The following is a 26,762-nucleotide window of genomic DNA, read 5'->3' on the forward strand; positions in this document are numbered from 1 at the left end:
CAGGTCTTTGTGCATGCTAGGCAAGCACTCTACCACTGTGCCAAACTTCCGGCCTCATCCTCTTCTTTTCCAAGGTTCTTTCCTAGGCTTGAGAATATCAAAGACCCTCACAAACAAATAGCAAGGTCAGAGTAGCTCCAAGTGCATTTTCCTCCTTAAACTCCACCATTTCCATGACCAAGACAACTACAACAACAAAAGTCACCTTTGTGTCATCCCAGATGATGGAACACAGCAAGTATGAGAGCATGCCTTCTGGACCCATTTGCTCTTCCTGATCAAGAGCTAAGCCTTCCTCTTCATGAGCAGAAGGTGTATTGCTTTTATAATATCCCTCAGACCAGGAGTAAGGATAGTGTTAGACACCCTGCCTAAGAATGGGGGCTGTAAGGAAAGATTTCTCCTCCTGCTCAAGCCACTATGGTGGGAAGACAAAGATGCCATCAGTAACCAATTGAACAGATGAAATGAATGAGAATCCACTTGTCTATCCATTGGTAAATACCAAGCCTGGAGTAATTTTTCGTCCTATCAAGTTAAATATATAGAAACGAGACCAAGTGGGGGCTTAGGGAAAGATCTGCTGTGTTCATTATAAGGCAAACAGTATACTAAATTCTGAGAACAAGCATCAGTCTTACCATTCACTCAAGAGTCTTCTTCATCTTTACTAGTAGAGGGGACAAATTTGTGCTCCTACACTTTTCTGATGTAATTCAGGGGTGGACATTTTTATTTCAGTACTAAAAAGGGAAATATGGATTTTGTTACCATAATCAAGATGTCCTGATTCTCTTTGTCAGTTTTCTACCCCCACCCCAAACTTTAATGAATGGGCAGGCAATTCTCATAGGAACTTCTCATCTTGGTGATCATGATCTCCATGCATGGCAACTCTTCTGTACAATTATCCAGTCACCAAAAGATGTGTGTGTATTAATTATATGTATATAATTATATAATATGTATCATCCGGCAATGTCTCAGGAAGTAGATAGCACCATATCTGGCTGTGATACGGGGACTTACTAAACAGCAATGCATCTCTGAGGGAAGGCAGGATGGGGGCTCTGCCAACACGAGATACAGTAGGGAGCTGGAATGAACTTCCAGAACCACCTATTCTAACACTGAATGTGTTCTGTGAGAGAAGAATGCACTGCCTTACCACTGAAGCCAATTTGATCCCCCTCCCTACCCTCAACCCTGTTACTAAAGTATGAATCCACTCAGCAGAAAGCAGAAATGCATTTCAGAAAGATGTGTGTTTGAAAACAAAATTCATGCAAACATGGCGGTCTAAAGGAAGTGAGAGATTGAAAAACGAGACAACACAGTTTTCATTAAATGAATCAAGTTTAAAGCAGGCGAGTATTATTCAGCCACCAAGAATGAAATGTCTTTTGCCATAATATGGATGCACGTGGTGGGATATTTTAAGTGAAATAAGCCAGACACAGAAAGGGGAGTAGTACATGTTTTCTCACATAAGTAAAAGCTGAAACAAAAACCAACCTGGGTATAGAATAGTGATAAGGAGAGGTTGGGAAGCATGTAGGGTGGGAAGAGCAGATAAGGGGAGGTTGGATTGCATCAATACAAGCTGGACACATGTTTTTCAATATCATATCATAATTGATCCATGTGTATTTGAGCTTCATTAATGAATTTAATTCATATGTGCTAATTCCAAGGAAAATAAAAACTTACTAAAAAATGCACTAAGTAAAGGCAGAAATTACTGTAAGAAAAGAAAAAACAACCAAACAGCAATGGTAGATTTTAAAATAAATATAAGGATCTATGAGAATAAAAGACATGCAGGAATCTGTGAAGATATCTGAGAAACTTACCAAGGTACAGGCAAGGGTTAGTAGGAATAATGTGAATTTATTATCTGCTCATGTGTGTTCATGTGTGAAGGAAATAAAAAGACACTTTCAGAGAAGAAGAGTAAACAGACATATAAATGACAGATAATGGTTGCTATTAAAGAGGAGATCAGAATAAATGATCAAAAGCAGCTCCCTGGTAAGATATAAAACGAAACCTTCAATTGTAGACGTCTCTCAGTACCAAGTTCAAAATAAAACCCATAGCCTAATTCAATTGTTGAAATATTATTGAAATACAAACACTGTGATAAAAATCTAGGTTAGAAAATGGCTGCTTCTGAAATAAAGAACACAATGCTAGACAATTTTAAATGGGAGATTGCAATGGAATGAAGTGATGTGGACCCTCAAGTTATATACTGAGATAGGGGGTGTTCACTTTGTGAGGCTCCCCAAAAGTCCATCTTACATACAGGAAGACTCTGAAGGTGACTGGATGATTCTTTTACATAGGGCTAGTGAGTGGGAAGCAAACCAAAGACATAACTCCAGACCCCTCAAAAAAAAAAAGTAAGAATCCCACAGCAGAAGAATCATGCGATAGACAAAGTGACTTGAGAAGCACCATTATCAATGAATTATAGAGATAAGTATATAACTCACAATAAATATGAATCAAAACTGACATATAGAAAGAAATTTAAGAGGGATTATGCTAAATCTCTAATATAAAAAAATATTGGCTATAGTTTCAACTTTTAACAATAAACACCCAAAAGTGGGTATGCTAGAGCTGGGAGTGTGGCCTAGTGGTAGAGTGCTTGCCTAACATGCACGAAGCCCTGGGTTCCATTCCTTAGTGCCACATATCCAGAAAAAGCTGGAAATGGTGCTGTGGCTCAAGCGGTAGAGCACCAGCCTTGAGGAAAAAGCCCAAGGACAGTGCTCAGGCCCTGAGTTCAATCCCCAGGACTTCCAAAAAAAATTGGTTTTAAAAAAGTGGGTATTCTAATGCACCACCAAAAATCACATTATTTCTACTTCATCTTCCTTCAAAATGGACATGTAGTATATTCTCATTTTACATTCTGCCTTAAAAACTTTTATTGGCTCATATCAGATGTAAAAGAGGAGGTATTTTGTTATTACATCTTCATACATGTTTACATTTCCTTCAAATCAGTCTCATCCTAATTTTGGCACTGTTAACTAAGAGGTCTAACTTAAATGAATGTGGGAATATTGGTAAGAGTGTCCATCCATATACAAGACAACATTATCAATTAGTAAGGAAGGCTTCATAGCTTGATACACAAAAAATAAAGAAAACTCCAGCTCTTTTTCATGTTTTTTTCCTTTTTCTTCCACATGTGAGTTTAGGGTTGATATTTATGCTACCTGTGTGTAAACCTAGAAATCAATATACAAACCCTAATGCTACTGGAAACCTTCCTGTTCCAACAAGCAAATGAGAAACCATCCTATAGAGGTGTTTTCATAATCCAAGACACATTAATTCCCATGAGTAAAACCACCTCCACTCAAGATGAACTCATAGTGGGAAAATAAAATACAGAGAGTGACAGGCCACAAGAGGAAATCTGTCCCCACAAGGGAGCAACAGCAGACATGATATACAAAGAAATACAACTCCCGAGAATGGAAAACAGTGAAGCAATTGGAGAGACTGTAAAATAGGATGCTTAGATGAATTCAAGAGAAAAGAAGAAGACATATAAACCCTAGCAATAATGCAACACATCATGGAAGAAAGAGAGGTGGGCTTGGAAAATTCAAATTCAACTTCTAGAGATGAAAAACACAGTCACTAGAAGTGGAAAGAGAGTAAATAAATAGATTAAAAATAGCAGTCAATGGAACAAGAAATCAAGAATCCAACAGAGAAACTGAAGAAAAGAAAAGCTGTCTCCTGCCTTTAGATTATACAATAGACAATAAAGTAGATTCCTAAAGAGTTTTATAAATTGATTATAAAATATGGCATTAATATTGGGTGGGAAGAAATGAGTTCCTAGGGAATGTGTTGTTTATCTAGAGAAACTTGCAGTTTAAAGTAAGAGGAAGGTGTGAGGGTGTTTAATGCTGTAAAGATGAATTTACTTAATATTACCAGTAAGAGTTCTGTAAGTGCTGCTGTGTGTTGACGTAAGTAGAAACATGTGAAAGAACTTAGAGGATCGTGTCTTGGTCAGTAAGTTACATAAAATAGAGAAAAGTCAGCTAGATGCTGGTTGTTCACACTTACAACCCTAGCTACTTAGAAGGCTGGGATCTGAGGATCTCAGTTCAGAGCCAACCTGGGTAGAAAAGTACTTAAGACTCTTATTCCTAATTAACCAGCAAAAAGCCACAAAGTAGAGCTATCCCTCAAATGATAGAGTACCACCCTTAAATGAAAAAGCCAAGTGAGAGTTGTGAGGCCCTGAGTTCAAGCCCCCTGTATTGGCATTTAAAAAAAAGTCAATTGCACAGTTTTAATATTTTTACAGGAATAGTAGCATGATTTGGGTTCATTTGAGAGGAGTTACATAAACAAGACTGAGAATATTTTAGGGTAAGTCTGAATTATAGATAAGAGAACTGATAGGGGCTTTAGGCACAAAGGACTTTGGAAAAGTCTGAGAATCCTTTTTGTCATTTTCGTGCTTGACTGAGCCATAGCCAGCTTAAGGTAAGCCAACTATTCAACGATCGGAAGATTCATACTATCTCCTATGTCCTGTCCAAAAACCATCTTTGCAAAGCAACAACAACAACAACAAAAAAACAAAACAAAAAATACAAACAAGAAAAAACCCAAAACAAAACACCAAAAAAATCTTTGGCTACTTATCCTTAAAAGGGGAACCTGAATTGGCTAGGATTACTAGCAACTTGGAAATTTTTCTGACTTGAGAATCCTGAAGTGTTTGAAGACTGATCTAATAATGAGGGAAGCAGTGATTCCAATTAGAAAGAGTGAAGGACTTACGTGACACACTTTGAAGTCAGGGAATGTGTTTGAAACTGTATAGACTTTGGATATAAATAAGCCAGAGTGAGAACCTTAACATCACTACTTATTGCCATAGGACTGTAGTCAAATTATTTAACCTTTAGGAGCCAGTTTCTGCAAAAGCTTTACAGCTAGTATCTCTGAAAAGGGAAGACAGAGAAATATCAAACACCATGGCATAGCTGTGAGAAGCTCAACTTCAGAAGCTAACACAATAGGGAAAAGGAAGTAGTCTCTTCTTTCTGTGGCCAGAATCCAGATCTCTATGGTCAGCCTCTTTTCTTTCCTCTTGGTACCTGAAAACAATATCCCTACAACACCCAGGTCCCCACTGGCTTCTCCATGTTTCTGTTTTCAATGTTCAACTATCAACATAACATGTCTGTTCAAACCTTTTATGGACAGCTGCTGTCTTTCACGTATATGCCAGAATTTAAATATTGAAGATGGTTTCGAGTCTTGGAACTGGCTAGCAGCATTCTCACTAGCCTCCTTGTGTGTCCTCTTCTCTCACTAGACTTTAGACAAATCCTCATTGTCATCAAATTCTTGTCAACAAGCACACCCGAGTTCTGTACATGGTAGTTTATTCACCTGAAGTGATTCAACTTTTCCCAACTTTCAAGGCCCAACTGGACTCTGATTCATTCTTCAGGACTCAGCTCAAAGGTTACATACTGTGGAGTGTTACTTTTTCTTCTAGAAGAGACATATGATATATGGCAGAAGAAACATCATAAGTATGGTTACCTGTTATGCAGGTAAGGACAAAGATTGGCTGAGAAGAAGCATCAGGATCTTTGTTGGTGAGTCTGTATATTTTTAAGGTGTTGAGTTACATATACATATTCCAGTGTTGAGGCTATGAATGGAAAATTTAAGTTTTGTATATTCCTTTATAGGTTAATTTTATCTCAAAGGAAAAGGCATCAGTGATATGAACAGTTTGGTATTCGATAGAAATGATCTTTAATGTACATTAAAAAATCAAGGTGGGGCTGGGCACTGGTGGCTCATGCCTGTAATCCTAGCTACTCAGGAGGCTGAGATCTGAAGATCACGGTTCAAAGCCAGCCCATGCACAAAGCATCCATGAGAATCTTATCTCCAATTAACCACCGGAAAACTGGAAGTGGTGTTGTGGCTCAAGTGGTAGAGTACTGGCCTTGAGCTGAAGTGACCAGGAACAGTGCCAAGGCTCAGAGTTCAAGCCCCACGACTGACAAAAACAATAAAAGTGGATTAAGGGATTTGGATATAGGTGATAAAGTCAGTATAGTAAAATGTTAATGATGGAATGTAGCTGTTTTAACTTTTTTGAATGAAGATATGGCAGGTTCTATGCTTATGGCATTATCCTGTGTACCTCCAAGATCCTATAACTGCTAAGAAAATGCTTATTTGTGTGGCAGGTACACCCAGCTCTGCTCTACCTCAAGGAGAAATGCTACTCAGTCTTGTCTGTCTGCCAGGTCCATCTCTCACTCCTTCCAATTCCTGTGGCTGGAGCAGCCTGGTCTCTACTTCCTGCCTCAGTTCTGTCAGCCAGGTAAGCAGAGAGTGGTAGATAATCTGTATCTACCCAACCTGTTTCTTATCCAGATCCACTGGTAATTTCCATTATACCTGGATCCATTCTTCTCTCAGCACAGTGCCAGTTCCAGCTTGGGTAGGGTCTGATCTGGAGCTTCTGATTGGCTTCAAGGCTGTGCATACACTGAAGGAAACACTACCTTAGCATTTTGTGTTGGGTGTGTAGCACCAACCTCCAGGATCCACACACTCACAGTAAGATGTGTTATAGAAAGAAAAAAAATACCTCACCCTGAGACCATAGGCTTATCTTATTTTTTTTAAAAAAAGTATTTCCTATTCATCAAAATCATAAGACAAAGGTATGCTTAATAGTTGCCAAGTAATACTTAGCTAAACTAGAAAAATTCAATTTCTGACAGGTTTTGCAATCAACAGCTTGACAGGTGACTTTGTCTCTCATTGATGGGTAAGAAACAGAAAATGAAATGACTCACCTTGTCTGGGAGAGAATATTTAAATGTGCAATAGCTGGTTAAAATGAGTTTGCCATTGAATGAGCTATGAAATGGAAACTTCCTTTCTCTATTTCAGATAATGCCCTGGATGCTTAGGCTGAGTTTGCGGCCATAATAAGCCACATAGACAGCCGAGAATTACTAGAATAGAAAGAGAGATGGGGGATTACAAGACTTGAGTTTTCATTGTGGGTTTTACCACTAAAGTATCTTATACAATTTCTGTGAATCTTCACATTAATTGAGGAGCTGAATTAGACCAATGTTCTCTAAGTTTAATATGTATATATCTGAGATACTTGAAAATGATTCTGATTCAGTGCATCTGGGAGCTGGCTGATAGTCTGCATTTATGGTGACGCCTTTGGAGCTGTCAATAACTTTGCTCTATGACCATGCTCTGAGTAGCAAGAGATTGGATGTTCTCTAAGGGAACTTGGAGATAATGCATACAATTATATTTTTACAAATGGCCCTAAAAAGAGATGCTAATCAAACAGGGAACATCGTTTCTTCTTTCCTTTCAGTGGATAGATGAGGAGATCCGTGGGATTGTGTAAAGCCAATGAAAGAAACCTAAACAAATCCAAGTAGCCAAAGTGGATGGTTCCTATGTAGAAATACAGAAAACATTCTCGTAATCATGAGCTCATTCATCAGTATGTCCATGTCAAGATTCAGCTTTGCTTGGCAGATCTTTACTTGTTGGATTATGGAGATAGAGCACTGTCATGGTGGATGGCTTTGTTTTACAGACAGGCATACCAAATCCTGGGGCTAAAGAAGAGTCATTTGAGAAGCACATTAAATAAATATACAGTATTTGGTTCCATATTCGGGACATAAAGCTATGGCAACTTTAGATTATTCCCAGTTATATTTGGAAATCACTCATATCCATTTTATGTGGGTCAAGACAGAGACTGGGGGCCAGAAAGAGGAGATTGGTCTCAATTATTGATGGAAAATGCGAAAGAGAAGACCTGTCCTTTGGGATTACTTTCCAGTCTCTCCAAGATTCCAGTGGTTCTATGGTAATGAAAGTGACACAGGGGAATCACTGCTACAGAGAAAGGGCCCTCAATAATTGTCTATGTGGGATGCAAAACTCTTGGGGATTGCTGGTAAGTATGTTGCTTTAATTTTTTTCAACTGAGATGTATCGGGAAAAAAAACAAAACAGGGTTAAAAATCTTGGCTCTATTGTTATTAGTCCAAAGGACTATTATAACATCTCACATATTATTTCATGCATTAATTATAACACATGAAATCAGAAGCTTCAATTAACAAATCTCTACAAATCTTTTAGATTTCTCTAGGTCACAAGTTTGAATGCAGCTCAGATGGGTACCACTGATTCAGTGTTTCTCATGAGGTTGTGCACAAGCTGAACACTCACCTTGGAGAGAATCGATTCCAACCTCAATCCCATGATTGATGGCAGACTCACTTCCTCAAAGAATAGGGATTCAGTTTCCTGGATAACTTATTAGCTGGACGTACTCATGAGTTCCTTGTTAAATGGGCCTTTCCATAAGACAACTCAGACTGTGGCAGCTGACTTCCCACAGTGCAAGTATGAGCATGAAAAGAAGAAAAGGGAAGCGGCACTGTCTTTTTATACACTAATCCTGAAAGGAGCCTCTCATCACTGCATCTGTTCATTAGAAGCTACTCACTAGATCTACAAGAATGGGGACTAGGAAAGGATTACTGGGGCCATCGTGGAGGCCGCTAATAACAAATGCTAATATTATCCTACAATGTTGTGGAAGATCCCAAAGAGATAATAGCAATCAAACAAAACCAAAACCAATGAAAGGCCAACAGGGCTGGCATGACAGCCCAACCTGCAGTTCAAACTACTCAAGAGGCCCATGGCTAAAGACCAAACTAAAAGCAAAAGAACGAATAGTGTAGCTCATGGCACCACACTTGCCTAGCAAGAACAGGGCCCTGAGTTCAACTCCCAGTACTGCAAAGGAGCACTCACAGACTTTACCTGTATCAGAGTACAATATAAGAATTAATTCTTTTTTATTTTTATTGTCGGGATAACGTATAGAGGGATTACAATTAAATTTGTCATATAGTAGGGGTAATACTTCTCATACATTGATACTTCCTTTCATGTTTTGTCCCCGTTTCCCTCTTCCCACCACCTCCCAATCATCTTGTTTTCCCCCTTCCCTTCCCTAATTCAAAAAAACCCCATATATACAATATACCAGGTAACAAAGTAACAATATGAGATTAACCAAAGGGCAACAAAAGAGAAGAGCAATAACATAGTACATGAAGAACAACAATCACACAAGATCAAGGTCTTGTTTCCATATCCTAGAATTCCTTTCATTTAGTCTCATCCTATATGACCTTATGTACTTAGGTTTTGAGCTATTGTAATTCTCTGCTAGGAGAGTCCTAGATGTGTACTAATTATTACAAATGAGGGAAATCACTGAGCCAATGTTCTTTTGAGTCTGGCTTACATCACTTAATATGATTTTTTCCAAGTCTTTCCATTTCCTTATGAATGGGGCGATGTCATTATAATAATTAATTCTAAGGGATCTAATCAAAACCTTCCATGGAAGTGAACTTTGCTTATTAGCTTTACCAAGTATTCCACATCATTTATTTAATAGAATTATTATAATTCACAACAAATTCTAAGCTTTTCTTTCTGTATATTTTTCCCAAAGGGTTTTCTAGAATCTGATATATCAAGGGAAATATATGGTTTAATTTTCTTTATGACATGGATTGCCATTGACAGCAATCTTCAGTCATTAAAGAGTTAACAATGCACTTTGAATTGCTTTACCCAGATTAAAAAAATATCATTCCTTAAGTGAATGAATTAGCCACATAATTGACAGTTGATTCCAGTAATACAACACTAATTAAGTGATTCTGCTAAGTAAAAAAGTATAATGTAATGAATTTCCTAAACAATGGCCTAACTAATAAATTTTCATGCTAAATAAATGACTTGCAATGGGACTCAACACTCACCACTTCTAGGGTCAGCTGAGAAAGCTGCTCTCAGAAAACAGAAGTGATTGAGCCATCCAACATCCTTAACATTATATGAGGCACCTTGCCAAGGAGGGTAGATGCACTAGATTCTGGGGCCCAGAGAAATTTTACTTATGGGCTGGGAGACTACCTGGGTGAAGACTTGCAATAGACTAGTAAAGCCAGGTTGGATGAATAGCAGAACCCAATAACAGGCAAGTGGAGGCAGGTTTGTCTACAAGGAGTTCAGTATAATAGCAGGAACACAGACAATATGAAAGATTAGGTTTGAGTCCCAACTTTGCCACTTAGTAGCTATGTGACATTGAGCACATGACTTACTCGCTTTGAACTCAATCTCTGCCTGTATGAAAGAAGTGTAGCTCTGATCATAATCACCATCTTAGAGATTATGAGCAATGTATGACATAAGATGCAAAGCACTCAGCAGAGTCCATGGCACATGGCTCAGTCATCCTTGCTATCTTTTTGACAGTATAACTCAGACAATGAATGCCGTTCCTTACTGACATGGTAAGGAATAAGTAAGGCTAAGTTAAATTTTCACTCTATGCAGGACGTTGGGAGAGAAAACCTCAAAAAGCATAAAAGTTGGAGACCAGCTTGGTGCCAGTGGCTCATGCCTGCAATCCTAGCCACTCAGAGGCTGAGAGCTGAGGATCACAATTCAAAGCCATCCCAGGCAGGAAAGTCCCTGAGACTCTCATCTCCAATGAACTACCAGAAAACCAGAAGTGGTATTGTGACTCAAAGTGGTTGAGTGCTAGTCTTGAGGTAAAAAGCTCAGGGATAGCACCCAGACCCTGAGTTCAATCCCCATGACAACCACCAGAGCCACCAACAGAGCTAGAGACCAGTTAAGCTGTCACTGGAGGATTAAAGGGTAAGAACTTAAGAGCCCTCTAGAGGACAGAAAGGAGACTACAATGTAAGGGGCTGCAGGGACCATAGAGTGGTTCTGGAGCTGTGCTGAATGGGGAAACACAAGAAAGTAAGCATTTGGTGTTGGGAATCTTTAGGGCAGAAATACCAGGATTAGTACTTTTTAAGAAACATCCAGGCTGGCACTTCCTCACTATGTGATTAAACCCTAAGAGCAACTTAAGAAAACTCCCTGTTTATAAGCTTTCACTTTTTTCTCCCAGCAAGGTATAAGAATATTAGATTTAATCTTGAGTAGTTAAGGGTGGACCACTCTGTTCATCTTGATTGCAAAGTTCACACGTGATTCATTCAACAAATGCTAGTTAGTTCCTTCTAGGCTGGCAAGTACCATTTTAGTGACCGCGGGACGCTGTGGTGGCCAAACAAGAAGTGCACTGTGATTTGTATAGTCCAGTAAAAAGGGGCAGATACCAGCATCACAACCTTTACATGGAAAGCATGCGCAGTCCTGATATTTCTGATACAGGCTGAGGATGAACAAGAGCAAGGGTCTATTAGGAAAGAAAACCCCATAACAACTCTTTAGATTGAATATTAAAGAATGCTTTCCATGAGCCACATTTAATGATAGCCTTGAAGGAGTAGTAGAGGCTAAACAATGATAGTTAAAGAGGAAAGAAGTTCTGGAAGGAAGGCGTAGAATTGTTATCAAAGAATAGGGGGAAAATCAATAGGACTAAGCTGTCTTGAGCGAACCAGAGTGGCCAGCGATAACACTAAAGATATAAACAGAAATCTGATCATTCCGGGCTTTGGTGGACCCTGAGGTGCATTTTAACTTCATTAAAGGGGATACAGGGAGGGCAATGGGGATTCAGTGACAGGTTTTTGGTTTGGTGTTAGCAGGGGAAAATTTGCATTTTTACAAGGTAGCCACGCCGAGCAAGGATCTGTTTTATTAGGAAAGCATCACAATGACATTGAGTTATTAGGTAAATCTCAGCTGATGGATCAATTTCAAAGGAGAGTGACAGGGAAGAATGAGAAGGTTTACAGAAAGAATGCCCAGGGACCAGATTTGCAAGTGGATGTATTTGACAGAGCACAGCTGGCCGAACACTCACCACTCAAGTCCCGGCTTCAGGGGCGACTGTGCTAGTTTGGAATGACTCTCTTACTTCCTGAGCCACTGTCACATCTGTAGATCAGAGGGAATTTCATCTAACCTAGATCAAAGACCCTGAAGATGAAAAGGGGTTTTCACCTTGGAAAAACTGAACTGTCCCAATGAGACATTATCTGAATAAAGGCACTCATTTCAAAATCAAACATATCTAACTATTTCCAGCCATCAAACTCTCAAAATATGGATGGATCAAAAACGTATAGAGCAAGCTGGGAGATCTAATCAATACTCTGGACTTAAAAATAATCCCAAGAATAAAACCCTCACAAATACCCTCTCTCTACCAACCCTTAACTTCAAAGAGCTGGTCTTACCTATTGAGTTGTAGGGATTGTTAATTCCATAAGCAGGTGTGTTGGGGTGTGTGTGTGTGTGTGTGTGTGTGTGTGTGTGTGTGTGTGTATAATGCATCATTATTGTGCATTACTGTGTGCTGAGTCACTGGGATTTGGTGGCAAAAGAAGAAAGAGGCTAAGAACTCGGCAGCATCTGACTGGTAAAGGAACATAGTTTATTCCTTTCTCTGCAACCAATTCCAGATGCTAGAGACAGAACAGCTGTGTTTAGCATCAGCTGTATCAAGCACCCCAAATACTTCTTTTAACTTTGAGCATTTAGAATTTCTGTATCTGAGTCTTATCTATTTATTTATCCATCACAGAGTTCTTTCTCTTCGATGCAAAACATTGCTCTATGCAGAGAACAATGCACATCACTAACCCTTTTCACTAACAAGCAGGAAACACCCAGAAAACAGAGATAGTATTGCAATGAATATTGGGGTCTACCAATCTTTGCACTTTCCTGTTTTGCCCCCCATTTTTATTTGGGGATAGTAATGTGCTTGAACTTATCATCCTGCCTTCTCACTTGGCCATTTGCTGATGGCTGGTTAATTAGAGATACAGAGTCTTATAGTCTTTTCTTCCTGGGCTCTCTATGAACCTTGAATCTCAGATTTTAGCATCTTGAATAGCGAGGATCATTTCTTCAATGTTGGTGACAGTCAATCATTTTGATCATACATTGACTTTCTAAGGTATATATAAAATTTTTGTTAGAAAATTCTATGCTAAATACTGTGATTTTAATGACAATTCAGGATGAATAAACAGTGGTATTGTCTAGTTTATGTATTAACTTCTTCACCTACTGAATGCTATCCCAGAGTTGAGATGAATTGCCAGAACTTTCTATACTGGAATGATATTTTCACATTCCCTTTCATAGTTCTCTACCTTAACATTATATTCTCAGCTCTGAGTGCTTTTTATAGGCACTCCTATTTGTAAGTCTTGCTTCAAAGTTCTCATTCATTCATTGACTTGTTGAATGGCCCTGGGCCATGGCCTTCTCTTTCTTTAATTATGGCAGTGTGTTATATAAAATATATAGCCATTTTTGGTGGGGATTTTGTTTGTTTGTTTCCTATCAGACTCCTCTACTGAACTCCAAGCCTCCTTGACACCACAGAAGTGATTCAACAGTACCTCAAACCCAAGGGCTGAGACATAAAACTCCTCTCCTGCTTCAAATCTAGTCTCCTCATGAGCTTATCATTCCAGCATCCTCACCACCCATCCTACAGTGGGTAGAAGCAGGAAAGATGGGCTTCAGGACTAAGATCTAGGCTACTTTCATGGACAGAGCTGTGGAAGAAGAAGAACCCTTTCTAGAATAATGAAGATATGACAGGAGAGAAAAGTGAAAACTAATGGAGGTAGCTAGGCTTTGGTAGCTCACGCCTGTCATCTTAGTCCATCAGGAGGCTGAGATCTGAGGATCAAGGTTGGAAGCTTATGTCCAATTCATCACCAAAACTCCAGAACTAGAAGAGTGGCTTAAGTGGTAGAGCCCCAACTTTTAGCAGAAAAGCCGCTGAGCAGCCCTGAGTTCAAGCTCCAATAACGACACCCTCCCCACTTCCGTCTCCCTCCAAAATGGGGAGTACACCAAAGCAAGCAAAAGGAGAAACTGTAGTGTGTCAATCACAGATACTTTAGATCAAACCTCGGCTTGCTTTCTGACATAGTTGTTTGACCTTGAGCTCGTTTCTTTAAGTGACTGATCTTCTGTTTCTTTAACCCATGTCACAGAATTGTTGAGCATATTAGATGAAATGAGGCATGAAAAGTGCTTTGTCCAGTAATTACTTGCAAGATTACTCACAAGTGAGGTAGAAGTGTTATCTGTGTTTTTTTTTTAACTTACCAAGGCTGTAGCTTTGTGTTAAGGAGAAGGGGAAAAAAAATGGTCTCTAAGCTTGGTTTATTCCGCTACCTAGCAACTACATATTTACATTTACAGCACCACTTCTTTATCCCTGATTACTTTAACAAGCACTTTTCTAAGTGCCCTGTTATGATTCAGGACCACCTGTGAAGTGCAGAAAATAATTCTATTTTCTTCTTAAGATGTAGTGGCCTCGCATAAATTGTCAAAGGCAACCTGGGTTTTGTAGCTTCACTGAAGTCCCTTTGAAACAGTCTGAAGAAGGATTGGCTGGGCGAGCTCACAATGAAAGTGAAGATCTGAAGCAAATTAAACCTCCTCCCTACTTCTCTGCAGTGGATAGGTGAAATCTACACAAATTTCAGAGAAACTGAAGCCAGGTTTCAAGGAAACATAGAGACTCCTAACACTGGGAGTCCTTTTAATATTCAAACAGGCAAACGTTTTTCTTCTCTTTCCTTTTCTTTTTGAAAGTGTGTTAAGTTGTCCACACACCATGAGGCTCTCTTCCTAGCAAGTTCCGGCTACCATAGTCAATCTCATTTCTGGCCATATGCTGTCATACGATTCCAAACTCAATGTTCTGGGACTGTGATGCCCTTACGTATCTTTAAATCTGAGGTAAGCCTTCCCTTGTGTCCTCTCTAAATCAGAATACATCTCCCTTCATAGTATCCAATTATAAACTTAGGATGAAGGACTTGTTGAACTTCTGGTTGGCATTCCTAGGATGCTATCCATGTCTTTCCCCTGTCACTTATCACATTTATTGAAACTAATCCACCTGCAGGCCTCCTGATGGAGGACCGTCATAGCCTTGAAGGCACAGACTGTGTCTTATTTATCTTTACCATCCCTTATAATACATCCTATGAAGTCAGCATTCCATGAACATTTAAAGGAACATCTTGGCTATTCCCATTAATAAGCAGATGAAAAGTAAAATTCAATTTCAGAAGGTTCTATCTGTGAAGAAACAAGACATAGCTTCTACAAAAGGTACTCAAAGATAACCACTACTGACAACAGCCTCTATAGTATTTCATTCCTTTAAAGTAGGCTATGGAATAAGAGCTGGAATGGACAGAAACCCAAATTTATCCCTGGTTCTGTCAGTGACTCACTGAATGGTCTAGGGGAAACTCACTGGGACTCAATTCTCCATCTTTAGAAGAGGAAATTGGTTGGATCAGATGATATATGAGATACTTGTAAAATTTTGTCATATCTACATCATACTTACATCCATTATCATTTATATCATATCTATAACAACCAATAAATTTCTTTCTGATTCTGTTTCTCCCTGAAATTTGTCATAATTTAACTCCTTGGTGTTGGTGATAAACCATTTGCCCATTTTCTTAAGGCTACCTGTATTTCCATTTTCAAAAGAGTCAACAATTCCCATGCACCTCCGGCTTGTCAGGAATTTAATAAGTGTGGCCTTTATCTGCCACTCAAGTGGCTGATTGCAAAATATTCAATAATCCCCATAAAATATTCAATAAAACTGGAGGTGGCAAGCTTGTAACATTCAATTCTTCTTCTAGATTCAATTTAATCTTGGAGCAAAATGAAAATATAATTGTTCTTGCAAACAGATTTTTTTTTCTTTTGCATTCCTCTGCAAGAGCTCCTTGAGCTCTTCCTTTCACTGGATGACTCATCATTGATTTTCCTTGTAAATTTCCACTCCTTTCATCCTGACTTAGATTGTCCACTGTTCAGACTAAAAGAGAGGAAAATCCCAGAGATGGTTGTGGGAGGAAACACTTGGGGACCCTCATTTCTAACCGCAGGCTTTAACAGTCTTCTGAAGGTCCAGCATTCCTTTTAGCACTGCCCTTTTAGAGCATGCAACCTGGGAAGCTGAGATTATAGACTCTCCTCTATCTCCCTCTCCCTTTTCTTTTCCCTCTCCCGCTCCCTCTCCTCCCCCCTCTATCTCTTTGTCTCTCTGGCTGTCTCACTGTCTCTCCTTCTGTCTCTCTTTGTGTCTGTGTCTGTGTCTATGTCTGTGTCTCTTCTGCCTGCCTGCTTGCCTGTCTCTCTTTCTCTCCCTCTCTCTGGAGTGCCTGCAACTCTATCATAATCATCAGAGACAATTTAAGAAGGACGTTGGCTTTGCATTGATCTGGTAACTTTTTAAACATAAATAAGCATTTGAATCAACTGGAAATCTTGTTAAAAGCAATCCTGAACCCTCACCACTTTGTGATTCACCAGACGTGAGGTAGGTCCAAGAATTTTCTTCTAGCAAGTTCCCAGGTAATGCTCAGGTTACTCATTTGGAGACCAGACTTCCAGAACCACTGCTGGATGAATGACTCAAGGTCAGCCCAAGGGCAGCATGGGACTTGTCTTGGCTTTGGGCTTGGAGAAGTCATACAAACCTAGATCTGAACTCCACCTCTCCCTTCTAAAAGTTATGAAGCCTTAGGAAAGTTCTTTGCTATTTTTTAACCCTTCTGTTCCTCATCTTTAAATCACCAGGAATAATGACAATGTCTACCTACTCTGCTCAGCATACCAGTGAGATAAGGATGCCTGTCTCTCCTCAAAACAGAAATGGTCCACGATGTAAATACTGTCTAGTGTCCTCATCCAAGGTAGCAATTTTCACCATCACACAGCATTTAGTCGATTGTTTCCATAGAGAAGCAGAAGATACATTTCTCCTGCTAAGCTCATTCTTCCAGAGTTTCCACCCTTCCAGCCAACCCCCAATACTATTCAAAAATTCCTCTTCTGTCTTCCCTATGTGAATCACTTTAGTTATTCAACATGATCCTTCAATAATCAGACATTTTGCCAGCACAATGAAGATGCACTTTATGAGACTCTGCTATCCCTGCAGAGTTGTGAGATCTCTGGACAAGAGCCATCCCTGTATACCTTACCCATTACATGTTTCCAGGTGCTTCCCTTCTGTAAGGGTACCTTCCTTCTGTAAGGGTACCAAGCTTGGACATTTCTTGACCTGCCCCAAAGAAACCCATTACAAACTCTGTGTTCTCAAGGTCAGGGAGGGACCTAGGGTTTCAAAGCCTGCTGTCTTCCCCAGCAGTAAAGGATTGTTATGATTATGGTATGCTGCCTAATAAGTACACACAAGCCACAGAATCAGGGAGCAGGGTTCTGGGGCTTTTATACATAAGGTGACTGCAAAATATCAGCACAATGAAGATATTCTGTGCTAGACTTGGTTACCCCTCTAGAGTTGAGAGCTCTCAGTGAACAAGAGTCATTTCGTATCCACTTCTTCCTATTACCTCCCTAGAACTTGGTCTGGGCTACAAATGATGAGGGTGGGATTTCTGGTCTATAGTTTTTATGCTCTGTAGTGACTTCTAGTAGGGAGATTCCCACAGAAACCCCTATGAAAGCATTCTATGGGCAGGTGTCTTCCTGTTGCAGGTTAGATGAATATAAAAGTAATAGGAGATGCTCTGTTCTCCCAGTCAGTCAGGTGACTTTGCCTTGACATCTTTCCTCTTCATCCAGCTTCCAAAGTTTAGAGGTGAGATAAAGGCCAATTTGGAAGGAGATATCTGTTCTGGAATCCAGGATTCTTAATCCTTCATATAACTTTAGGAAGACATTTTAATAACTGAGAGCATCAAGTAACTCCACTGGTCAAATGGGTTTGGTAATAAACACATTGAAATTTTATAAGCGTGGTATGAGGACGAACTGAGATGTCCAACACAGAGCCCAGGACCTTGTGAGAACTAGATTGGCTCTGTGGCAGTGCCCAGCTCCAGGTCTCTGCACTAGACAAAGCCTATATGGCAGAAATGTCGGCTGACTCATTCATAAAGAATGGAAGCCTTTGCTAGGTGCTGGTGGCTCATATTTGTAATCCTAGCTACTCAGGAGACTGCGATCTGAGAATCACAATTCAAAGGCATCCTGGGCAGAAATGTCTGAGACTTACTTCCCACTAGCCAGCAAAAAGTTAGAAGTAGAATGGTGAATCAAATGGTTAAGGTCTCTAATCTTGAGTGGGAAAGCTAAGAGAGTTAAAGCCCCAGTAGCAGCACCAAAAACAAATAAATAAATAAACAAACTAATAAATAAATGGATGCATCCTTCTCTCTCCTTTTCTCTCAGCTATCAGTGACCTCATTTAGTGAGCTTAGCAAATTTCAGGCTGCCATTGGCTTCTAATCCCATGGCTAATGTTTCCATTGTCTATCTGTTGGCTTGTTAATTCAAATGAAAATGAATTTTCCTAATTCGTATCATCTAGTTGGTACTGTTATTTTATGGCACATGCTCTTACTTGTTATTTCTCTAAATTTTCCTGAATCTTGTTTTTTCTTGTTTTGCTTTTTACTATTGTTTTATTGTAGGTGCTCTTATTTGTTATCTCTCTAAATTCCTTGTGAAACTAGGGTCATAGACTCTAACCAATGTCAGACAAAATTAACCCTTATTGTGACTTACCAAATACCTGTACCATCTGGGCCTTAAAAGTCTCTCTGAATCTCATTTTGTTCATCTGCTTATGGGGGCAGCAATGAACCTACATGCTACTCATGACACAGGAACAGAGATTAATTTCTTATGCATTCTACAGAAGAATATGGTAAGCCAGGAAAAGCCTACAAGTAGAAGCCCTTAGTTCCTTGTGAGACAAGACCCTAACTATTCATCACTGTAACTTCTATACTCCTCCTTAAATGGTACCCAAGGAGTCAGAGCACAAAGTCAGGCACAAATAAAGCTGGGAGAAGACAGCTATTAGAGTCCATCTCCAGAGACTCTCCCTATGCCTATCTCCTGACTTAGCTGAACACTTCATAGACCAGTGTCAGATTGTTTTTGGACATGAATTGGTTGAATTGGTTTTGTCCATAAAGAGTCAATCAGATGGAAGCATTAAAATAAAGACAAGAGTTAACTAAAGGTGCCCAGTGAACAAATCAGTCTGTCAAATGCAATCTGCGAAGGGTAGACGGCCAAGAATTCTTTCATAGGGATTCAATAGGGATTTGTTTGGAAGCATTTTGGTTTGGACTGCAAATGAACAAGAGGAACATGACACATAAACACAAGCAATCAAGATGATGTAAGCATGATATGTAAAGAGTTCAACGGAAAAGAGACCCAGAAAACCATCCTGAGAGCAAAAGATCTCAGGGAAAAGAACTAAACAGGGCAGGGAGATTAACATCAGATTACTTAACAAAAGCTAGCACTTCTTGAAATAGAAAAGCAATGCACATTGTTTTTCCTTGAAGTGTGACCTACTCTCCTGTACTGGACAGTCCCAAAGCACCCCATCTCTATGACCAATATCTGACAGAGTCCTGTCATCTCTCGAGTCCCAGGGGGTCATGATTCCTATACAACTAGGAAGTGTGATTGAATCGATGCAGCCGAGTGCAGCAGGCACATAGATTACCCCAGGAAATAAACCTACACAGGAAGAGACAGAATTCGAATTAAGCTAGGGCCTAACTATTCAATAATGAAATAATTGCTCAAGGCACATTCTGTAATCTTTCCTGATGTAACAACTCTTCCCGTACCCCCCCTCTCTTAAATCTGCTTTAAAATTTGCACATAATCTCCGGGCCTCTTAAAGACACCAATTCAGAAGCCAGACAGTCACTTCCCTAATGTCACAAAAATAGATTCAATTTTACATACATCAGGGTGATTTTAGAAGCAATTTCTACATCTCCAGTGTAAGCATTACTTACACTTTTTTCCCCTCTCAAATCTCATCCCAGAAGTTCCACAGGGCATTTTAAAAGGTACGTGCTACATTTTAGGATGTTCAAAAAAAAATCCCCAGAGTGTGTTTTTAGCTGCAGCCTGAAGACTCCAGATGCGTAGAGAGGGTTTTAAAATATCCAATGATTCAAACAAACAGAAAATTTTCATAATAATTGAGTATAATAAGTCAACTGAAATTTATTTTTTTTCTGTCTTAAAAATCAACATCATTAAAATGGATGCATAGACACATATGAGTATGTGCATCTGTGTATTTATGTGTTTACATCTATGTGTGTACCCTTGTATGTATGTGTGCATAAACATAACACACACACATACAATCACATGGAATGACTGTGCGTTTACCTCCAATTACAGTCCATTTTATATTCTTTCTCCTCCCTTTCTGGCTAGTGAATCTGTCTCATTTTGATCTCAAAGGTCTGAAGTGTTGGCGCATGCTGAAAACAGTAGTGATATTTCTTTTGAAAACTAAAAAATCCAAATTGTTTCTATGTGTGATCGGAAAGCTTGAGACCAAACTACAATTTTAAGGTCACAATAAAAGTCATGCAATTTTGACCATAATCTTTGGTTTCCAGCATCTTTTCAAGGTATTTTTACAAAAGGAATATAAGTGTACATGTGAGGACAGCCTATGCAGTAAACATTTGATCTGCCTAAGCACTACTTAAACAGTATTTCCAATCAGCTGGACTTTTGAATGAATGTCTCTGTCCCTGGGCCCAAGGCAGGAGAGTTTGTGACAACTTCTTTATATAGTAGAGGGTCAGCAAACTTAGGATGGTCTTTTCTTAACATTTTTTTTTTGCCAGTCCCGGGCTTGAGCTCAGGGCCTGAGCACTGTCCTTGGACTTTCTCAAGGCTAGAGCTCTACCACTTGAGCCTCAGCACCATTTCTGGCTTTTTTCTATGTATGTGGTACCGAGGAATCGAACCCAGGTCTTCGTGCATGCTAGGCAAGCACTTTAACCACTAGGCCAAACTCCCAGCCCAGGGATGGTCTTTTCTTCAAGGACAAACAAACCCATATTCTTGGTAGCCCCTCTCTGGTCAGCGTCTCCTATCTGGGTCTCTGGGGAATATTTGAACATTAGCAATTCACCTGGATTACTAATAGAGAAAGGACGGCTTTCATTGTTAAGCAACTCACGTATTTTTCTTCAAGAATAAAAAGTCAAATATTTGCTTATTCAATAACCCATAGACTTTGGATTTTGTCTTTAGAAGCCATTACCGATCCTTAAAAAATACTCAACCTGAGCCTCATCAGTAACTGACACAGTGATATAGTGCGGTATGACACTAAGAGAAATATACAACATCACCTACATAGTATTTCTGCCAAAACATTTAACTTGATTATGATGGAGGATTCAGACAGGTCTGTATCATAGACTATTCTATAAGACAGCCTCTCCAGAGTTGGAGAAAAAAAAAGAGTCAGAATCCTGAAAGAAAAAGTAAAGTCAGGAGGTCTGTTCCATATGAAAGGGGATAACCAGACAAAAGCAAATAAAAGCATGAGTATCTTGGATTGGATCCTGAATCTTAACAAACTAGCAACAAACAAATAAACAAAAGAGAGAGAAGGACATTTTGTAGATAAAAAAATGAGTGCGCTGTATACTGACAAAGGATCTTGCTGTTTATGTCGAAATTTTCCTAATTCTTAGAAAATGCATGCTATAACCTCTGGTGGGGGGATGGATTACCATGACATCTACTCCTAAATGCTTTAGAAAATGACACCCGTGAGGGATATGTATAGGTATTCATTTTGCTACAATCTCAAGATTTTTTATGTTTCATCTGATTTCTTTCCAAATACGGCATATCATTCTCTGAAAATAACCATTGCTTACCATAACCGAGATGCCTAAAAGAACCATCTAAATGAGTTTACACACTCCATAGCACTCACACTCTATTTCTCATCTTAAAGAAGATGTCAGTTCAGTACATAATAGATAAAGGAAGAACCCAGATGTATGCATTTCGACAACCAACCCAGTGTGGATCCCACACTAGATGGGCTTAAGAGTGATGGGACTGAGGGATTCTTAGATCCTGAGTGATCAAAATGTGCTGTGTGGCTATAGGAAGTTGAGCTAAACACACTCACCATTGGATATCTTACCTGTAAAATATGAACAACCAGTCAGATTGTGTGCATTATAGCAGATAGCAAATAAACACTTCCTCTTTCTTCATCTTCTCCTAGACCCACATCATTTCAAATGGGCCACATCTAAAGTGTATGGTCTGATCATATATATATTTAGTCTTCTTGAATTTTCCCAGCTTGTACTAGAGGCTGAAGAATTCAGCTTATTAACTCTAAGAAAAAAATCTGATTTACAGAACTGGTTGAAAGATAGAAAATAAAGGCCAGCTCTTTTTTGAAACTGTTCTACAGACTAGGCTTGTAAATGCTCAGTTTTACAGTTCTCTTTTGGATGAGAGGTAACCACATAAACTTAACCACTTTAATTGGCTCAGGATCCTGTATTAACTCTACCTGAGGTCACTTAGAATGCCAAGAGTGATACTATGGCTCGAGTGGAAGAGCACTAACCTTGAGCACAAAGAATGTCAGAGACAGCACCCAGGCCCCGAGTTCCATACATGAAGCCCTGGGTTCAATTCTTCAGTACACATACATGGAAAAAGCCAGAAGTGGTTCAGTGCGGTGGCTTAAGTGATAGAGGGTTAGCCTTGAGCAAAAGCAGCTTAGTTCAAGCAGGACTAACAACAAACTAAAACAAAACAAACAAAAACTGGCCAAGGCTGGAGAAGCATGACTTCTGGTTATGTAAATTCATCAATTCTTTGGAGAGAAGTTGTTTCTCCAAGCTACCGTTTCCTAAGCAGTCTGAGTAAAGGCATTAATAGTCCATGTCTCTCTATTACAGAGATATAATTATCAAAACAGCTTGGTACTGGCACAGGAACTGGCCTGAAGACCAATGGAATAGAACTGAGGACCCAGATATTAAACCACAGACCTATGGCCACCTAATCTTTGACAAGGGAGCCAAAAAAATAGAATGGAAGAAAGACAGCCTCTTCAACAAGTTGGCAGAACTGGTTAAGCACCTGCAGAAAACTAAAGTTGGATCCTTCTTTGTCACCTTGCACTAGAATTAACTCCAAATGGATCAAAGACCTGGAGGTAAAAGCTGACACACTGAAAACTTTACAGGAAGGAATAGGAGATACACTAGGCCTCCTTGGCACAGGTCGAAACTTTCTTAATAAGGACCAAGAATCACAACAAATCAGAGAAAGGCTGGATAAGTGGGACTGCATTAAACTGCAGAGCTTTTGTATGGCAAAGGACATAGCTAGTAAACTAATCAGGAAGCCTACAGAGTGGGAGAAAATCTTCACCAACCAAACAACGGACAAAGGCCTCATATCTAAAATATATCAACAGCTCAAAAAATTGAATCACTCCAAAACTAATCTCCAAAGTAACAACCATCCCATTAAAAAATGGGCCAAAGACTTAAAGAGAGTCTTCTCTGAAGAAGAAACAAAAATGGCCTATAGACACATGAAGAAATGCTCAACATCTCTGGTCATAAAAGAAATGCAAATCAAAACAACTCTAAGATTCCACCTCACTCCAGTTAGAATGGCCAGGATCAGGAAAACGAATAATAACAGATGCTGGAGGGGATGTGGCCAGGAGGGATCACTACTACACTGTTGGTGGGAGTGCAAACTCGTTCAACCACTATGGAAAGCAGTGTGGCAGTGCCTCAAAAGGCTAAACATAGAGCTCCCCTATGACCCAGCAATTCCACACTACTTGGCATTTACCCAACCATCCAGAAACAAGGACATACTAAATCCACTAGCACAACAATGTTCATTGCAGCACTATTCACCATAGCAAAGATATGGAACCAACCTAGATGTCCCTCAGTTGATGAGTGGATCAACAAGTTGTGGCATTTGTACACAATGGAATTCTATGCTGCTGTCAGAAAGAATGACATCGCCCCATTTGTTAGGAAATGGGAAGACTTAGAAAAAAATCATATTAAGTGAAGTAAGCCAGACTCAAGGGAACTTAGGCTCAATGGTTTCCCTCATTCGTCATAATCAGTAGAAACCTTGGGCTCTACTAGCAGAGATCTGCAATAGAGCAAAATCTTGATACATAAGGTCATATAATGTGAAGCTAATTGAAAGGACCTCCAGGATATTGAAACAAAAGCCATATAACGAATGATTGTTGTCCTTAATGTACTATGTTGTCTCTCATCTCCTTTGCTGTCCCTTGGTTATCTCATATTGGTATAGTATCTCACTAGTATCTGATATATTGAATTTATTTGTATTTGGATATTTGAAATTTGATAGGGAAGGGGGGAAAACCAAGCGGGTGGGGGGCGTGGGGGGGAGGGAAATGGGTACCAAGACATGTGAAAGGGTATCAATGTATGTGAATTAATGCACATTCTATCTGGCAAATATCATGTAACCCTTTTACTAATTACAATAAAGTAAAAAAAAATAGTCCATGTCTCACCTGCCTTACTTGCTAAATATGAACAAGTTTTGAAATTTCCAAGTCCTCAGTTTAGAATGGTGTGCTTTCTCCTCTGAGGCACAGTCCTCCCCCTCCCCCATCTCCTCTTCCCCCCTCTTCCTCATTCTCTTCCTCCTCCTCCTTCTCCTCTTCCTACTTCTTCTCCTCCTCTTTCCATTCCTTATGAACTATTATTGTTGGAAAGCTATTTCTATTTAGGTTCACAAGCAGATACAATGCAGTGGCTTCCATTTCCTCCTTTTTTTAAAAAATGTAGATTCTTAAATATTTTCCCCCTCTGATGGGCTGCCCTAAGCTTTTCCAGAAAGAACCATCATCCCCAACCATCCCCAGAAAGCCTCCTGATGCTGTGACTCACAGCCCTTGATCACCACGAGGTGCCCACAGCAGAAGTACCAGGGCCAAACTAGACCACAGATATACTCTGCTCTTATTTGGCTCAACTTACTGAATCCATTAACGTCCTGAGAGCTAGAGGAGAAGCCTTCGTCGTTGCGGTTGGCACTGAGCTTGGTGTTGGGCTTGTCAGCTGAGGCCACAGGTCCCATCTCCCTCTGAGCTCCGCTCTGTGTCTCCTTCTGTTTCTTGGCCAGCTTCCTTTGGGACATGTGCAAGGGAAAAATCACAGTTAGATGGTGCCAGTTACACGAGAGCATCGGGAAGATGGGTTTCTTTGCTTTCTTTGTGTACTCTTCATTGTCACCCTGCTATAGCATCAAGATGACCCTCTGAGGTCAAGATGGAGTACAGCTCAGCCCTCCTGAAATCATTCATGGTTTCCTTTTACCATAAAATATGAAAGTTATGCTGCTTTATGACCTCAACTGGGTAAATTCTAGACTTTGAGTTTAATATGGTAAAATCAATGATGTTTTCCACATTCTGTTTTCAGAGAGATCAAGCTGATCTTTCTGCCTTCATGCTTCTTTCTGAATACAGAGTCTACCTGAAAACAGAGTCTAGACTTTCTCATAGACGAACTCATAGAGAAACTCAAGAAGAAATGGTGGACTGAATAAGAGGCTGGTGGCTGGTCAAACCTGACTTTAATGTGTAGCATTTCCTGTAACAGCCACAGAGCCTCAGAACCAAATGGACATTTCTTATTGTAATAATGATGATAATGTGGAGAAATAGTGCTCAACCTTCGGTGTAAATATGAATCACCTGGAAAGTCTCAGGGACAAATAGGGCCTGGACCTGGGTGTGGTCACCAGGTTCCTGGTTAGTCACCTGACTCAGGAAAAATTCATTCATCTCTTTACATCCTGAACTCTTCTGCTACTTTCCTGTGTCAAACAGCAGGACCAACATTACAGCATTGTAAGGACGCAATAAAATAATGTGTACAACACACAGAGCCCCTGATACATAGTAGACTTCAAACACACAGAAGTTGCTATATGTGACTATCTTATACCAACGACATTTCAACATCTCATTTCTGTCTCCATCTCTCCCTGTATCATATCAAAGGATGGAAGGACACTGATTCCTGGCTAGAGAACTGATAGTTAATCTTTCTGTTTACTTCCATCTTAACTGAGCGTTCTTAGCTATTTTATTACACACATAAAAAATGTGACTAACCAATCACTATGCACACATAGTGATTTAAATATTTCCAAACAGTCAGCATGGTCCCTCCAAGTTTTCCCAACATCTAAATATAGCCTTTAAACTGGGTGCTGGTAGTGCATACCTGTAATACTAGCCACTCAGGAGGCTGAACTCTGAGGATCAGGGTTCAAAGCCAGTCTGGACACAAAAGTCTACGAGACTCTTATCTCCAATTAACCACCAGAAAACTGGAAGTGGTGCTGTGGCTCAAGTCGTAGAGTGCTAGCCCTGAGCTGAAGAGCTCAGGGACAGCATCCAGGCCCAGAATTTAAGCTCCATGACTGACAAAAATAAATAAATAAATAAAAATAAATAAATAGCCACATGGAAAGTTATAGGTGAAACTCAAATCTCAAGGGTCAATTCCTCTGGGATTCCATTCTTCTCCAAACCTGACTTCATATTCAATCTTGTTACCCCTCTCTCAACACAGAAATGCCCCCATACAGGTCAAAATCAGTGCATTAAAGGGATTGTTTGTCCTAAATTGAACTATTTGATTGTCACATAGTCCATTTCAAGTGGTAACAATCTCCCTGCCAGAAGGAATCTTCAAGGAATAGCTAAACCTAGA

At 39.7% G+C, this 26,762-nt stretch overlaps 1 protein-coding gene across 1 annotated transcript in view; it reads right to left on the bottom strand.

The window, feature by feature from the left end:
- The window catches only part of Ptprt (protein tyrosine phosphatase receptor type T), a 679,440-nt gene that overhangs the window by 81,249 nt on the left and 571,429 nt on the right, over positions 1-26,762 (bottom strand). Inside the window, exon 15 of the mRNA XM_090352716.1 lies at positions 25,017-25,165. Within this exon, the coding sequence (XP_090208842.1) occupies positions 25,017-25,165 (149 nt within the window). The remainder of the gene's footprint in view (positions 1-25,016; positions 25,166-26,762) is intronic.

The sequence above is a fragment of the Megascapheus bottae genome, chromosome 18 (genome assembly GCF_031878675.1).
Source record: "Megascapheus bottae isolate mThoBot1 chromosome 18, mThoBot2.hap1, whole genome shotgun sequence".
Taxonomy (NCBI): domain Eukaryota; kingdom Metazoa; phylum Chordata; class Mammalia; order Rodentia; family Geomyidae; genus Megascapheus; species Megascapheus bottae.